The following is a 16,877-nucleotide window of genomic DNA, read 5'->3' as shown; positions in this document are numbered from 1 at the left end:
GACATCAAGCACACATCTCACCACGTAAATACATGCGTACATCCTGTAACCAGCAGCACCGGTGAGCTCGACTACAGGCTGCGTCCTGCCATTTGCTCTCTCCCTCTCCTCTCTTTGCAAAGACAAACTCTGTATCTCTGAAATAAATATACAATCTAAATATAATCCTTTATTACAGAAATGACCACGACAGTGTGCAGTGATACTCAAGGAGAACCACTGGGAGGCAGTGTGGCTCCCGGGTTTCAGAGCCCTCCCCATATGACCTGGCACAACATTGCACTAGACTTGGAACCAGAGATGGAAAACCTGGTCCACCTCATGGATGTGGGAGGTTTTACAGCTCAGAGTTCCAACTTGTCAGTGGGAACAGGGGAGGAACAAAAACATGGAAAGTCTTTTACTTTCTGAACGTGGAATGATCCTCCTACAATCCTTCTTATTGGCACTAAACTGCAGCTACAGTCAGATTAGATAAGATAAGATAAGATAAGATAAGATAAGATAAGATAAGATAAGATAAGATAAGATAAACAAGATTAGATAAGATAAGATAAGATTTTTATTGACACAGTAGCACAGTGGGAGTCAAGCTCCTTTACTGTTGTAATAATTAAAACAAATTGACTCAGTGACATGTTAACAGTTACTGAGTCTCTCTCTCTCTCTCTCTCTCTCTCAATCTCTCTCTCTCTACTTCCATTACTGAGAACCAGAAACAGAGAAGCTACAGTTGCCCCCCCCCCAACACACACACACACACTTACACACTGTAATGGAAATGGCTTACACTGTAATGGAAAGTGAAAGCTAAAATTCCATCTTTGACACAGTGTTTCTCTGAAGTGTGTGTGTGTGTGTGTGTGTGTGTGTGTGTGTGTGTGTGTGTGTGTGTGTGTGTGTGTGTGTGTGTGTGTGTGTGTGTGTGTGTGTGTGTGTGTTTGGGTGGGTGTGTTGGGCGGGGATAGTCAGCAAATGATTGGCTGCTACAGCATGGCCATGCTCCCTTCCTGCCTGGCTGTGTGGAGGTTCAGCCCAGTGTTGGGATCAGACCCATCTAAACCTAAGCGACTCCACCTGCTCCACCATGCCAGGCTCCAAGTCGTCCCCGACCAAGAATATTGTGCTGGGTCTGCTGGCCTTGTGGGGCCTGGGGGCCCTGGTCCTCATCGTGGTCTGGGCCACGCACCCAGACATGAGGAGTGCCGCGCAGTACCGTGCCCAGCTGCAGGAGGCCACTGAGAAGCTGGAGGGGGCCAAAGTGGTCTGGGCCAAGGACAAGGTGGCGCTGGAGCGTTTGGTGGAGCAGGAGAGGGAGCAGCAGGAAGCGCAGGAGCAGAAGATCCAGGAGCTGCTGCTCCATCTCCACTCCACCAACATCACCCTGAACCTGTGTCGCCAGGAAACCGTGAGTCTGTTGGAGACCTTGATTTACTTCTACCAGAGAAAGAGGGAGGGGAAGGTGGTTGTGGGGGGGGGGGGGGGGGGGGGGGCAGACAGACAGACAGCATTTGTAGTCCAGTTCCTTTCACATTCATCGTCTTCCAGTCTCGGTATTAGTTTGATGTTGTGCAGATAGTAGAACAGTATGAGGATCTGTTAAGTTTAGTGTAGCACATGAAGAACCCTGGTGGGGGAATGTGAGGACTCTTCCTGGAAGGAGGTCAAACTCACAAACAGTTTCCAAATTCAACACTTTCCTTAAAGTAGCAGCGCTGCATTTCCAGCTCCGTGGATTGAGATGGTCTGTCTTGTTTTAGTGTGTTAAACTTTCCTGTTAATGTGTTTAACTCCCTTGTTAGTATGTTAAACTGTCCTGTTAGTGTGTTAAATTGTCCTGTTAGTAACACACTAACAGGACAATTTAGTGCGTTAAACTGTCCTGTTAGTGTGTTTAACTCTCTTGTTAGTATGTTATCTGTCCTGTTAGTACGTTAAACTATCCTGTTACTGTGTTAAATTATCCTGTTAGTGTGTTAAATTATCCTGTTAGTGTGTTAAACTGTCCGGTTAGTAACACACTAACAGGACAGTTTAGTGTGTTAAAATGTCCTCTTATTGTGTTAATTGTCCTTTTAAGGAGTGTGATGTAATGGTTTGTGAACCCACTTTGAGTCCACTCTCCATAAGTTTCCTTTCCAATTTAACGGCTGAGTTGGATGATAGGAATGTTCCTAAAAGTTCTCTGGCACTGGCCTGCTTTCAATCATTACCTCAGATATGTGACAGGAGGGAGATGGCCTGGCATGGAACAGCCTGGCATGGCCCAGGTTCCTTAAAAAGGAATTGGAGGAGCCACACCTTGGGCTAAAGGAAACACAGCAAACGTATTTTGAAGATTTTATCAGTAAAAAAAACTTGATACAAGTACACAAGTAGTATGATAGTACTACAGTACTAACATAGTACCACAGTACTACCATAGTACCTCAGTAGTAAAGTACTCTGTGTTTCAGGTGGTCCTGCGTGGGAACATCAGCATGCTGGAACAGCGAGTGGAGGCTCTGGTTGCGGCAGCCTCCAACCTGACGGAGCAGCTGGTGGTGCAGCGAGGTAGGAAAACCCTGCTCAGCTCCATGAAAGGAGACCTTCTCTGCTGCGTTATTCTTAGATGCATTTTCCCCCGTAACCACGGCAACCTCTGAGTCACAGTAAACAGCGGCTGCCGCTATGGAGCCACTTCGAGCTGAAGATGATGAAGATGTTTGTTTATCACCGTTTGAAACGCTGATGCGGCATCAGGATGGAACGTACCGCGTCAGCACATGGAAGTGATTTAGCGTCAGAGTGAGAAGAGCCTCACACTGTTGAACCCAAACTGAAGATCTGAACCTCGTGTGGCAACAGGACTAGGAAGTGGCTCCCAGACCAGGAGGTGGCTCCAGGACCAGTGCCAAGGAACCACCGCCTGGTCCCAGGGCCAGGCGGTGGTTCCCTCTAAAGGAAGCCGAACCTGAGGAACATGTTGTTGGAGTGATTTCCTGCTGTTAAACAAGGAGAGGAAAGGAGGAGTTCCTGAGTCAGACGTCAACACCTAATGGGAACAAATCACTGTGGAATTAATGGCGCGCGTGCCCACTCACACACAGAATCTACTTCTGAATGCATCATCTGGTGTTCCAGGATGCAGCAACGGTTCTAAAAACTCTATTTTTTATCATAAAACAAATATTTCACAACTGGTTTTGGTTTGGGAGGAATCTGCAGCATGATGATCTGATGAAAACACATTAAACTGTGAACTTCATCCAGATCCAAACTGTACTGTGTGAGAACATCTGAGCTGGAATTCCAGACGGTTCCTGAAATATTTGTTATAACAACGGGGAGTTGTGCAGTGGAGACGTTGATACGATGTCCAGCTTAGAATGTCCTTATAAGTGCTGGTTCAGAAGGATGTGATGGATGGTGGGAAATGTTCTACAGTCACATCTGGACGCTGACTGGTGCACATTACTGAAACTCCCAAGTCTGTAAAACCTGTCTGTCTTTTGAAGATGCTGCAACCTTTAGCAAGTTTTACTTCCTAAAATTACAAATGTTTGGTCTGTAAGTTTCTATCATCGGGGAACCTATGGAGTAAAAAAGAGAAAAGTCCAAGAATAACTGAAGGTTATTCTGTGATGAAGGTCTTTAGACAGTAGCTGTGATGAAGGTCTGAGGTCCCTGTGCTGTGTTGCAGACCAGGTGGAGGTCCTGCAGCAGAACCTGACCCAGGAGATCCACCACACCGTGTCGTGCCGGAACCTGAAGGATGCGGCGCGTAGTGAGAAGATGGCGGCGCAGAGCCAGGTCCAGGCCTGCACGTCCAGCAAGCAGTTCCTGGAGAAGCAGCTGTGAGTGTCCTGCAACACATGCTGCAGGGAGACCCCCGTGAACTGCCTGAAACTGAGTGTGTGTGTGTGTGTGTGTGTGTGTGTGTGTGTGTGTGTGTGTGTGTGTGTGTGTGTGTGAGAGCAGGACCAAGTGTAAGGAGACGGACCACCAGAAGGAGCGACAACAAACATCTGCGAATGTAGCCTCGTCGCTTTGCAGTGTTCCAGGTCTACTGCTGCTCTCCTTCAGCCTCAAGCTACTGACCTGTGAGTCTGTCTGTGAGTCTGTCTGAACTCCACTTTTCCCAACACCATCACCAGAAACCAGTCGACAAAGAGATGGATGTGTTGGTGGATGAATGGATAGATTATAGTTGCATGGCTGGATGGATGAATGCTGGATGGATGGATGTTTGTTGAGTGGATGATGGATGGAAGATGGTTGGTTGGATGGGTGATGATTGGGTGGATAGATGGATGATGGTTGGATGCTGTACTAATCATGGTTGTCTCCACAGGAGCTCCTCCATCAGCTTGACCAGAAGCTCCTGCAGACGTCGAGGGAACGTTTCTCTTTGTGTTCAAACTTTTCATGTTGTAATTTTTATATTTGACATCAAAATGAACCTTGACGTGGGAGTGCTTCCTTTCTGGGTGTTTATATATTTTTTTACTGCTGTTTTTTGTCGCTTTCTTTGCCACTATTTCCTTTTCCTTAAGCATAGAAAGCGAGTGCTGGATGTTTTGAGAAGCAGCGTGGAGCATCTCCGCCTGACATTACCAATATTAAACTGTTGGAGTCTGAAATGGAGATAAAATTGATTAAATGTTGAGGATTCTGTTGTAATGAACCAAACAGAATAAAGTGATCAGAAGCAAGAAGCAGGAAACAGTCGGATCAGGATCAGGACCTATAATCAGCAGAAGAACATGGTATCATGTGGTGCTTCCACAATGTGGACTTTAAACCCAAACCTCTATTTTGAACTGAGTTCAAAACAAACTCCACTCCACCCATTACATTCTCTACATCTGCTGCATCCATCCAAGCTGCTGGAGGTGACAGCTTGTGCTGCTCCACGGAGCTTCAAGCTGCAGGATCCACAGCCTGATCTGATCCGATGTGTATTTATTGTTTGACTTGATTCTTTCCGTTTCCTGTTTGGCGTCAGATTTTTTATAGTAAATTAATAGAGGGGAAAAAAAAAAATAATAAATAAATCAAAGCTCCACGTTTTGCTGCTAAAAACCAAATAAAGTTTTATGTTGAAGCTTCGTGAGTCTTTGAAATATTTAGCGACATGTTTTCTCCTTCAGCAAATCCAAAGATGAGGTGGTGCCCCCTGCGGCAAAACTACAAAAAATGTCGATCAGTGTTCTGCACCAGCTAAGCAGAACCCTGTACATTTTGACCACTATGTTCTGACCAGTACATTCTGACAAGTACGTTCTGACCAATAAGTTCTAACCAGTAAGCACTGAGCAGTAAGTTCTATCCAGTATGTTCTGACTAGTAAGTACTGACCAGTAAGTACTGACCAGTAAGTTTTGATCAGTATGTTCTGACCAGAATGTATACAGTAGCTTATAAACAGGTCTTGAACAGGTTCCTGGCACAAGAGGAAACTGGTCAATGTCAGCCTGTCCGCCTTGCTGGCAGGCTACCTTGAGCAGCTCGACTTGTTTATGTTCTTACTCACATCGGCCGTGCACAAGGTGCAGTAAGGGGTTCAGCGTCTTGCTCAAAGACATTAAAGTAGTTCAGAGATCGTAACAGCAACCTTCAGACTGAGTGCACAACAACACATCCAGATCCAAAGCTTGGAGCTGGGATCATTAGAGTCCATTAGAGGGTTTCACCATCATCATCACACATGGTCACAGGAAAGGTTAGTTATGGATAGTTACAGTAGGGTTAGTTATAGATAGGAATGGTTAGTTATGGAAAGTTGGGGTTAGTTAGGGATAAATCCTACATCTATAATTTTTGTAGCTAGTATTTTCAATGAAACTGTTTCAAGAGCTACTATCTGCTCAGCTGTCCTCAGCGTTGCAGTCAATGAAGAAATAGATTGAATGTTTTATAACGAAAACAACACACTGCCCTTTCACCCCACAAGCCCCACGCCTAGGGGACGACCACCAGGTGGAGCTTCAACCAGAGACGTTCAGCTTCTTTACCCCCAGATAGGACAGAAAGCCCAGCACCAAGCCACTGAGCCGGCTCTGGGCAGCCCAAACCAAGGCTGGCTGAGGGTGTGACATCATACCAGGATGAAGTTCATAGACAAACTGAGGTCTCTCCTACACTTCACAGTCCACAGAGTCTTGAGAAGGGTCTTGACACCTTACCACCTGATCCTAACTTTATATCCTTATCCAGTCTCCTCAGTCTCCTTAAATCCTTGTCACTCTCCTTCTCCATTGATCCTTAATCCCAGTGAGATTATACCACACGTGCAAGTGCTCACCTGCGTTGTTTGTTGTCTCATGCTTCTCGTGGTCCCTCGGTAGAATTAAAACCTGTTTGCATCTTTGTTTTGGACTTACCTGATGTTGTTTTCTTATCTTATATTTCATCCCATCTTTTACAGGGTTTAATGGTAATCTTTGGCTTCTAATTAGATACAATAATATCTAATTAACAATTCAACAAACGATGCAATTTTAGCATCTGACCAGATCCTTGGACCACCTCAACTAGCTCCTCTCAATGTGAAGAAGCAGAGAACCTCAGAGCTCTACTCTAAGGTTCTCCTGGATCACTGGTCTCCTCCAGGGTCACTAAGGTCCTCATGGATCACCTGGATCACAGAGGTCCTCCTGGATCATCTGGATCACAGAGGTCCTCATGGATCACCTGGATCACAGAGGTCCTCCTGGATCATCTGGATCACAGAGGTCCTCATGGATCACCTGGATCACAGAGGTCATCCTGGATCACCTGGATCACAGAAGTCCTCTTGGATCACAGAGGTCCTCCTGGATCGCCGATCCCCTACTGATCTCTGGATCACTGTAGGAAGGCATTTACATTGACACAGCTGCTTCATGGGGGGGCTTCTGTTAAGCTCTGAACTCTTTTCTCCTCAACATAACAAGTATCATTCTAAACCACTGTTAGATTATTTCTCCTTCTGAAGGATGTTTTACTTGGATTGAGCTTTGAATGAATCTACAAATAGAACACGGTTCTTTGACGAGAAATTGTATTTAATTTCAAATACAAATACATATCAATAACTCAGGTTCAGAGAAGCACTCAAAACATATTTGATATAAAAACACAAACAGAGACTGTGACATGAAAAACATTGAACAAGTAGCAGTGGTTTTCCTGAGGTTGAGCGTCTGCAGAAGAGGCAGAGGACCGGATTTAAGGCGAAGCTACGACTACACTTCCTACTGACATGAACTTTTTTACTGGAACCGTCGAAACGCGAGTGGAAGCTTAAATTTAGCGACAGTTCATAGTTGACAGACACTTTGGCCAAATTACATAGATAGAAGTGACTGTGAGAGTTTGGTGGGTATAATAAGAGCTCCATGAATTGCACGTCCTCAACATCTCCTCACAGTCTTCTGTGTGAAGATTTGTGAAATATCCCTTCAGGAGTGTTTTGCTTTCATAACATTTTACAGTTTATTTAACTCTTCCTTTGGTTTCATTTTCACCTCGACAGTAACAAAAGATCAAGAACCGTACTGGACCTTAGTTCTGGTCTCTGAACTGAGCCACACAATGTGTGCCGCTGCATTGGGTCTGGAACCACATTTCTACACAAAGCTACTCAGACATTAGGTAAACTTGATGTAAAGTAGGAGGAGCTGCTCAGGTTGCAGTTTGAGAAGAAGCTATACCGTGGAACAGCAAGGTTCAAACAAAACCACAAAATAAAGCACATTGTTTGGGAAGGCATGCCTGCACGCCCCCTAGGGATCATGCCCTGCAGCTGCACCCTGCCTGGAGAAGAGCTGCATCCTGCCTGGAGAACAGCTGCACCCTGTCTGGAGAAGAGCTGCATCCTGCCTGGAGAAGAGCTGCACCCTGTCTGGAGAAGAGCTGCATCCTGCCTGGAGAAGAGCTGCACCCTGTCTGGAGAAGAGCACTTGGAGTCAAGGTTGTCCTGGAGTCGTCTGAGCAGATCCAGCAGCTGCAGCTGCTTATGTTTGTTTTCAGTAAAAAAGGTGTTTGGCTTCGCTGAAGCCAAACCTGGGTGGTCTTCAGGATTAGAGCGCCAGGTTTCTGGGTGGGTTTCAGGACCAGAGCACCAGGTGGGCTTCAGGTCCACACTCCCAGGTTGGCTTTAGGACCAGGTCCCTTGGTCTATAGGTCCAGATTCCTGCGTGGTCTTCAGGTCCAAAACCTGGGTCCTCCATCACACCTGGCAAATGTTGTAGTACACTGTATGCCGGTCGCCGTGTGCATCGCCCAGCACATCAAAGAGCCCCCCCTGGTGGCTGTGGAGCTCCGCCATTGGCATGGTAACGGGATGACAGCTGTTTGGAGCGTTCTGGGTTCCATAGGATGGAATGGGCTGACACACACACACACACACACACACACACACACACACACACACACACACACACACACACACCTTGTTATGCTGGTACTTTCTGATTTGGTTTCTAATGAAGCAGGTTCTGGAGGGGCTTATCCAACTATCACAGTGGTTAGTTCACGTTAGCTTGGGTTAGTTAGGGCTAGGTTTGGTTAGTGAGGGTTCGCTTAGGCTAGGTGTGGTAAGTAAGGGTTAGGTTTGGTTAGTGAGGGTTAGTTAGGGTTAGTTAGGATGAGGTGTGGTTAGTTTGGGATAGGTGTAGTTAGTAAGGATGAGGTGTGTTTAGTTTGGTTACATGTAGTTAGTTAGGCTTAGGCATGGTTCGTTTGGGATAGGTGTAGTTGATTAGAATGAGGTGTGGTTAGTTTGGGTTCGATGAAGTTAGTTAGGGTTAGGTGGGGTTAGTTTGGTTCGTTTGGGTTAATTATGGTTATGGAGGAGTAATTAGTTACCTTTCCTGTTGCACCGAGGGGGAAGTCTTTTCGACAGAGGTGGGCGATGATTCCCGCTGCCAGAGCGTCACCCAAAACATTGATCATGGTCCTGAACCTGTCACTGGACAAGCAGAAAACTGTGGTTAACCACCCGTTACCAGTAGTCAGTAAGTTAGGGTTAGATAGCTAGTATAACAGAAGATACGTTTAAAGGTTGTTGTTTACTCTAAACAGAGCAGGAACAGCTTGTACAACTTAACTCTCAACTGGAGCTTCATCTGGAAGTTCCTGTTCTACACTGGTTCCAGGTTAAAACATTTAGCACAGATAGCAATAAGGACCCACGCATCATATGACTTACAGGACCCAATCTACGGCCACGATGAGTGTGATGTCATCGGGAGGCAGACCCACTGATGTCAGCACGATCACCATGGTAACCAATCCAGCCTGGGGGATTCCAGCGGCCCCGATGCTCGCTGCCGTGGCCGTGATGCTGTTCTCAGATCAGAGCAAAGGGAACTCGTCACAAACTGTTTCTTTATTCAAGCCAGAACGACTTTTCACTTAATTGTAAAACAAAAAAACTGATCAATGGCAAATGTTAAATCTGAAACTTCAATTACGGTGAAACAACTGGTACCTGATGGTGACCAGCTGACCCAAGTCCAGCTCGTAGTCGTTGACCTGGGCAATGAAGATGGCCGCCACGGCCTCGTACAGCGCTGTGCCATCCATGTTGATCGTGGCACCGACTGGCAGCACAAAGCGTGCGATCTGCCGGTCCACATTGCAGTTCTCCAGCAGACACTTCATGGTGATGGGCAGCGTCGCAGAGCTGCAGAGAGAGCATTCCTGAACACCCATGACCTCCCAGGTTCCCAGGTTCACCTCAAACCAGAGCTGTGTGACTCTGTCAAACCCTAACCCTACGGTGAGAAAACTACCTGAAATTGGAATAATGTCCACATGTTCCCGTATCATCTATGGCTTTAGTGCAATCACAACTGATTTGATTTACTGTCCTTATTTATCTTTATTAATTTGAATGATCATTTTCCATTATTACTTATCATTTTACTGAATATGTAACACGTTTCAGGGTTTATTAAAGCGATGATAAATTGAAGTGTATTGCAATTTCAGGTTGTTCACTCAACTTACTCTGTGCTGCTTTAAAATGAAACAGGAGTTCATAACTTCACTTTTAATAAATTATAATTATTAACAGGAAAGATAATGATCAATGTGACCATAAACAGGGGCCTGTGTACAATAACCAACACCTTTAGCGAGCCACAATCTTCTCCATGAGATGCCTTATTTAGTTTAAATCAGTTCAAAGTTGATAAATAACCCTTAACTAACCCACAGAACCAGAAGAACTGTGGTTGTTGTACCTGGAGGAGGTTGCCAGGGCAATGACCATGGCCTGCAGGAGGCCTCGGATGTAGGTGAAGGGGTTCTTACGGGTCAGGATGAAGTAGAAGAGCGGCAGCAGGATCAGGCCATGCACAAAGAGGCCAGCCAGCACGGTGACGGTATACCAGCCCAGCTTCCTGCCCAGCGTGCTGGGGTCCTGCATGTCCAGGATCTTCCCCGCCACCAGGAAGATGATCCCAAACGGGAAGTACCTGCCGCATGAACACAGCAGGTTCCAGTTACCCCTCCAACATCTACTGTACCTGCAGACTATGGCTCAAAGCCAAAGATTTTAAGACCTGCGGAAAGTCCCTTGAGCCTGAGCACAGTAAACTATCAGCTTCTGAGAAGAAACAGGTAGAAGAGAAGTGACTTTGCTTGTTGAAGCCCTCAAATTAAATCAACTGAAGCATCTTCATCTTGCGAAGCTACTGAGATACCAAGTTTGACTAGAACATCTGGATCAGTTTGTTTAAAACTTTTAAATTGTGAACTTTCTGAACCTGGATCTTCCACCTCTCATTAAGATCATGTCACAACAGAAGGTTTTACTGGGCAGCTCCCAGGGTTCCCAGTCACAGACTGGTTGTACTGGACTGGTTATACTAGGCACCTCCCAGTGTACCCAGTCACAGACTGGTTATACTGGGCAGGTCCCAGTATACCCAGTAGCAGACTGGTAATACTGGGATGGCTCTCACCAAACGGCAGCGTTGATGATCTTCATGACGCACTCGTTGATGCACTGACAGACATTTATCAGTGGTGCGCCGCGCTCGCCCATTCTGCCTAGCAACAGACCTGAACAACAGAGGACAGAACACATCAATATCTACTGTATCTATCCATCTTTCATCCACCCCTCTATCCATCTGTCTATCTAGCCATCCATCCATCCATCCATCCATCCCTCTATCCATCGACAGACAGACAGGCAGACAGGTCATCTCACCCATGGTGGCAGAGAAGATGACGATGCCCAGCACGTTCATCTGCTGACTGTTGCCAGGACTGGTCTTGTAGTGCACCTCGGGGGGCGGAGTTAGCTCCAGGTAGACTGTGCGCCCCCTGGGGTCGCTGTCGTCCGGGACCACATACACAAAGTTGGGCTGGACAGTTCTGGTGGGAACTTTGAGAATGGGCAACAGGTCCGTCTTATACTGGAGGGCAGAGGATCCTGAGTCAGAGCTTTACTGGAAACTGGACTGAGCTAGACTGGTTTAGGAGGTTGGTTTAAGATAAAAACAAGAAAACACTTCTTTCTTTTTTACCTGTTGAAACGTGGCCTCGATCAGATTGGAGGGAACCATGTTCCTGCAGAGGAAAAGCAACAACATTTTAGAATCAAATAAAGTAGATATTTACAATCTAATTTGTCCATTTGTTGTAGCTTCCTGGATCTTCCTGTAACTTCCTGTAGCCACTGATGCTATGGTCCAGCCTCCTCCTCAGTCTGGTGCAACATGGAGGCTCTGATCTCACGGGTCAAAGGTCACAGCTCATGTGAGCGGTGTTGGAAGAGGCGGGGGCTTCTGAGCGCAGCACGAGCTGGTGTTCATCACAACGTGCACAACAGAGATCACTGTCCAGTGCTAAGCCGCCTAAAATACACTAATCAGCCTTTAATAGGATTCCTGCAGTGTGTGAGTGTGGTCAAGTGTGTGTGAGTGTGTGTGTGAGATGATGTGTTGAAGTCTGGATTTGGGTATCTTGAACAAGCGTATCTGGACCTCTGGGTTCTAGGGTATCTGGGTACTAAGGTATCTGGGCATCTGGGTACTGGGGGATCCTAGGGGTATACTGGGGATTTACTGGGGTAACCCAGTAAATCCCTCTAGTGGGTGCTGAACTCCTCTTGACCTTGGATTGGGTTGAGGGTTAACCTACCTGATGAGATCGAGCAAGGCATCAGCAGAGGTCATGACAGGCCCGCCCCCCAGCCGGTGGCTCTCCATGTCGGTGCCCACGCCTGGCTTGATGATGATGACAAGCAGGATGCCCACCACCACCGCGATGAATGTCGTCCACAGGTAGTAGGTGACGGTCAGGACGCCCATCCTGCAGCAGGCCTTGGACTCCATGGAGGACAGGCCCGACATCAGGCTGCCAACAGAAAGAGATAGAAAAGTGTCAGAACACACAGTGCGTCGCAGCTTGCTGGGTATGGGGCTGCGTAGCCACAGACTGGTCAGAGTACCCGTGCTGACCCCTGTCCACTGCTGAAAGCGGCTACAATGGGCATATGTATATATAATACATAAGCGTCTCCAATTAATATTAATTATAATACATCTAACAGATCCCAGATAAAAGGGTGAATTTACCGGTTAACCTTCCTGTTATGTTCAAATTTACTGACAGCTTTTATGTTTCAAGTTCAAGTTCAAGTTCTTGGGGTCAAATTTAAATGTTTAGGAATTTAAAACCACTGAATTTGATTGCTATTTAAACTTGATGTGCTGTTGTGTTTGTGCTGGTCCCCTGAATATTTTAATAACCTAAATAAAAAAACAAAATCTCAGAAATAGCTGGATTGACCATCACATGATACCCATATCTTTATGCTGTATTTTGTCGGTTTGATTGGTATGTATTGTCTGAATGGACACCGCCCACAAATGCAACTGGGCATTCATCCTCAGTTACATGGGGGCCTGGGTTGTAAAGAAGGGGCAATGGCTGGACGTATTTGTACTGTACATCCCTTATAGCTGCAAGTTTGTCACGCTTCCGTCGACCGAGTCATGTCTCTCTGTCATCAAACTGTATGACGCTGGAGAAAACTTGGAATGTCCCCAGACTCATTGTGGCTGCAAACCGGTGTCAGCATTCCAAGGGTTTGCTGTTGCATCGCCCTTTGACTTAAGCCGCTTTCGCTCTTGCACTAGTACGTACCGTAGCCGGTAGGGCTGTGGATGGAAGTGTCTGGGAATGGAAGCGATAACATTTACGACAATGTTATCGCTTCCTTTTCCCACACACACAGTAGGGGTAGAGCCAAATCCAAATAAAGCACAAATAGTGGGTTTTTAGGACTATTTATTTCGTACAAATATTTAAAAGAAATTGAGGAAGGAAGAAAAACATTCCGAAAAATGGCGAGTCAGATCCGAACTGTGGAGCACGGCTGCAAAGATGCGAAACTGAAACACGTCCAGTCTCTAAGGAGACAGGTCTTAATCTTACATTTAATAATTTTTCTTCTTAAAAATGCCACTCAGACACTAGACGTGTCTTTTACAGCTAGGGGTGCTGTGCAGGGACATTGGCACAAGCGCTTCACTTGCTTGCCGTCCCGGAAGGGCTGGTCTAAAAAATGTTTCTGTTGCCCAGTCTTGCATGAAATTGGACATCTCTCATGCGAACATTAGCACCAGAAGCTTCCTCATCTTGTGTAGCTGCTAAGGAACCAAGTTGGACTAGAACATCTGGATCAGTTTGTTTAGAACTTTAAACTTGTGATTCGGTTCTAATCTGATCGCAACGTTTTACACAAGAAATGATGAATCAGTGTCACAGCAGAAGTTAAAAACTTCAGATCAGAGGAGAAAAATTCCAGGTCCAGAAAGTTAAATTCCAGTTCTATGTTTTCGCTCCTCCCATGCACTGATCTGCTGGTTCGATGCAAATTAGAAAATCCACACAGTTGACTCAGAATCCAGAACCTGGATCTTCCACTTCTGGTTAAGGTCATGCCACAACAGAAGGATTTAGTGGGCAGCTCCCAGTGTTTCCAGTACCTGACTGATTGCACTGGGATAGTTCTCACCAAACAGCAGTGTTGATGATGTTCATGATGCACAAGGGGCACAGTCTACCTGCAGCTGACTAGGACAGGGAGTGAAGCAATGGTCGAAAAATTGATTCTGTCGCCTAGTCTCGTGTGATGTAAGACACCTCTTGTGTGAGCATTACGTACTGTATCCGTAACAGTCATAACAGTCATCGATGTGGGAACAAACCCCATATAGAACTTTTCTGTAAAAGAGGGAAACGTGTGAATGACTACCTACTGCCTTTGCCGGATTTATTTTTATCCAGCAATGTTATGGATTCCATGTGGGAAAGGGGCTTTATACACTCAGGCCAAAATAAGTAGCCCTATGTAAGCATGCAAATGGGTCACGTCTAACTCTATACAATTCACACCATATACCTGCCCCACCTCCAGATTTAACATCTCAAGAAAAGCCTCTTCAATTGGTTATGATATGTAGAGATGGAATGCAGATTTTATGGATGACAGCATATCTGGTAGTGCCTGGAGCCATTTCTATCACATTAGCAGCACTAAGTCTACCCTGTCTTTCAAGTGCGGAGAGGGACCGACAGACCGACAGATTTTCATCGTTCGAAGTGAACAGGAATGACGTGAATCAGTGTTCTCGCAGAATGTGCGAAAATTTATCATTTTAGAGCCTTAAAGCACAGTAATGTTTATAAAATTGGATGGGAGTGTCCCTCAATAGCAGCCCAAACAACAACAAAGTAAAATAAAAACAAATCTAGAAATCAGGTGTAAAACTTAATACTTTGGAGAGGTTAAACAGCAAATGAATATCTAGTACACTGTGTACTGAATATCTAGTACACTGTGTACTGTGAACCTTCAGTGTGTGACTCTCAGTTCCAACACTAATGCAGCTTTAAAAATTTATATTTCTCCACAAAAAACAAATCCCCTGGAGTATTTACACATGTTGTCCTGTTGATCAGAGAGGCTGTTTACCTGGAGGTGATGAGTGGAAGGATCAGCATCTTCAGCATCCTCATCAGCAGCTCTCCAGGGAAGGAGAAATATATCTTCGCCTGGGGACAAAACCACACAGAGCCCGTCACCAGTCATGACACAACTCATTGCATGAATCACGACACGAGTCACATCGTGAGTCATGTCACAAGTTAAATCACAAATCACTTCACAAGTCGCGCCGCGAGTCATGACGCAAGTGAATTCATGAGTCACAACACAAGTCATATCATGAGTCACGACACGACTTACGGCATGAGTCGTGACCCAAGTCACATCATGAGTGATGACGAGTCATGTCGGGAGTCATGGCACAGGTCAAGACATGAGTCATGACAAGTCAAATCACTAGTCACGTCATGAGTCACAACACAAGTCACAACACAAGTCACATCTCGAGCCACGCCATGAGTCACAACACGGCTCACACCATGAGTCACAGCCCAAGTCAGTTAATGAGTCACGACCCAAGTCACATCATGAGTGATGACGTGTTATGTTATGAATCATGGAGCAGGTCAAGACATGAGTCATGACAAGTCAAATCACAAGTCACGTCATGAGTCACAATACAAGTCGCATCGCGAGTCACGACACAACTCAGACCCGTGAAAAAGTGGAATCTGACCTTTCCTGTCTGGTGTGGCTCTGATTGGTTTGAAACTAATGGCCGTCAGAGATCTGGACTCTTCTATAAAGTTCAAGGTTCATTCTCTGCTGACGGCTGAGAGGCTGGAAATTAAAGCAACCTGTTGATGTTCCACACTCAACTGTTCTGGAAACTGAATTAGCTTTATTAGCATTAGCTGCTATGGAGAGATAGACTTGGTTACACTTGGTTCTTAAAAGACGCTTTTATGAGAACATGATTGACAGCCTTAAATGGAAATATATAGTTGGATTTCATGATTCTAACGTCACAGTTGTGTGAAATAATCTTGATGTTAGAATTTGCAGTAAACTCAGGAGAAGGAAACATGTTTGGATGCAGTGATAAGAGAACGTTCAGCTGTGACAGGCAAACAGGTTTGATTCTATGACTCTATGTACTGATTGTAATTTCGCTTTGGACAAAAGCATCCGCTCAATGAAGTAATATAATGTCACGTAATGATCTCATGGTGATCAGATCTCTGCCAAATGGGTATTCAAAGAGCAGGATTAACCATGTGATGCAGAGTAGCGCTTGTTCCCCAGAAACTACTGTGCGTCTCTTTACTGGTCAACAACACAGGGTGTTAGGTCCAAAGGTCCATGATGCATAGAATCCCCTGTTTTTAAGATCTACAGTAATGGGGAATTCATTCTGTGCCTCTGAGCCGAGATGCAGGAGAAATCCCAGATTCAGTGTCTGAAGAAGTTCCCCGAGGCTCCCACCATCTAGCCCCTCACACCTCGGATCTGCTCCTACCTGGGTGGACAGCTGGCTCCCCCTCAGCATGAAGCCCAGGATGCAGCCGGTCAGCACGGCCAGCACCGACAGCGTCAGGAGGCCGTTGCGTTTGCAGAAGTCCCGGAGTCTCCGTTGCAGGTTGGCGGTTATGGTCTGCTGGAGGAAGGTCTTGATATGATCCCCCATTGCTCTGTCTGCATCTCCTGGGATGAAAGTGCTGTGATCAGAACGTGCCTCCTCTTCTCCACAAGGCAGCAGTAATTCCTCCATCATTCCAAGTTTTTCTTTTGGGCAAAATGTCAACTACTGTTGGAGCCAAACACAAGGTTACCTTCCGCAGCAGATTAGCCCATCACAGCCTCATGAGATCCCACGGTCGCAGCAGAATACCTGCAGACTTAGCGGCTAATAGGCTTAGCGTGGTGGACAGCGTCTAACCTGTCTTTGTTGTGGGTGGCGTCCGCCCCTGCCTGGACTGGTGCCAACTCAATGTCACCC

General features: G+C 46.0%; 2 protein-coding genes across 3 annotated transcripts; one reads left to right on the top strand and one right to left on the bottom strand.

Annotated features, from left to right (window-relative positions):
- Positions 1-1,026: 1,026 nt before the first annotated feature.
- Positions 1,027-5,086, top strand: LOC307237537 (uncharacterized protein). Of its 2 annotated transcripts, none has more exons than XM_080010270.1 (5): positions 1,027-1,408; positions 2,457-2,553; positions 3,683-3,836; positions 3,961-4,082; positions 4,334-5,086. In XM_080010270.1, coding segments are annotated over exons 1-5 (696 nt in total). In that variant the 5' UTR covers positions 1,027-1,087; the 3' UTR covers positions 4,336-5,086. The 2 variants fall into 2 exon arrangements, with proteins under 2 accessions (XP_079866396.1, XP_079866395.1); XM_080010269.1 differs by having other exon boundaries at positions 3,961-4,094.
- A 3,108-nt stretch (positions 5,087-8,194) lies between these two features.
- Positions 8,195-16,649, bottom strand: slc1a8a (solute carrier family 1 member 8a; the record flags this gene model as incomplete). The annotated part of the gene is made up of 11 exons (XM_080002805.1): positions 8,195-8,353; positions 8,833-8,935; positions 9,176-9,310; positions 9,458-9,652; positions 10,215-10,448; positions 10,938-11,037; positions 11,189-11,396; positions 11,508-11,550; positions 12,124-12,339; positions 14,966-15,045; positions 16,398-16,649. The coding sequence occupies 11 exons, from the start codon at positions 16,647-16,649 to the stop codon at positions 8,195-8,197; spliced, it is 1,725 nt and encodes a 574-aa protein (XP_079858931.1).
- Between the last annotated feature and the right edge of the window lie 228 nt (positions 16,650-16,877).

Source organism: Zeus faber (assembly GCF_960531495.2).
Source record: "Zeus faber genome assembly, chromosome: 1".
NCBI lineage: Eukaryota > Metazoa > Chordata > Actinopteri > Zeiformes > Zeidae > Zeus > Zeus faber.
The sequence above is the reverse complement of the archived record's forward strand: the minus strand, read 5'-3'. Positions and strand labels throughout refer to the sequence as shown.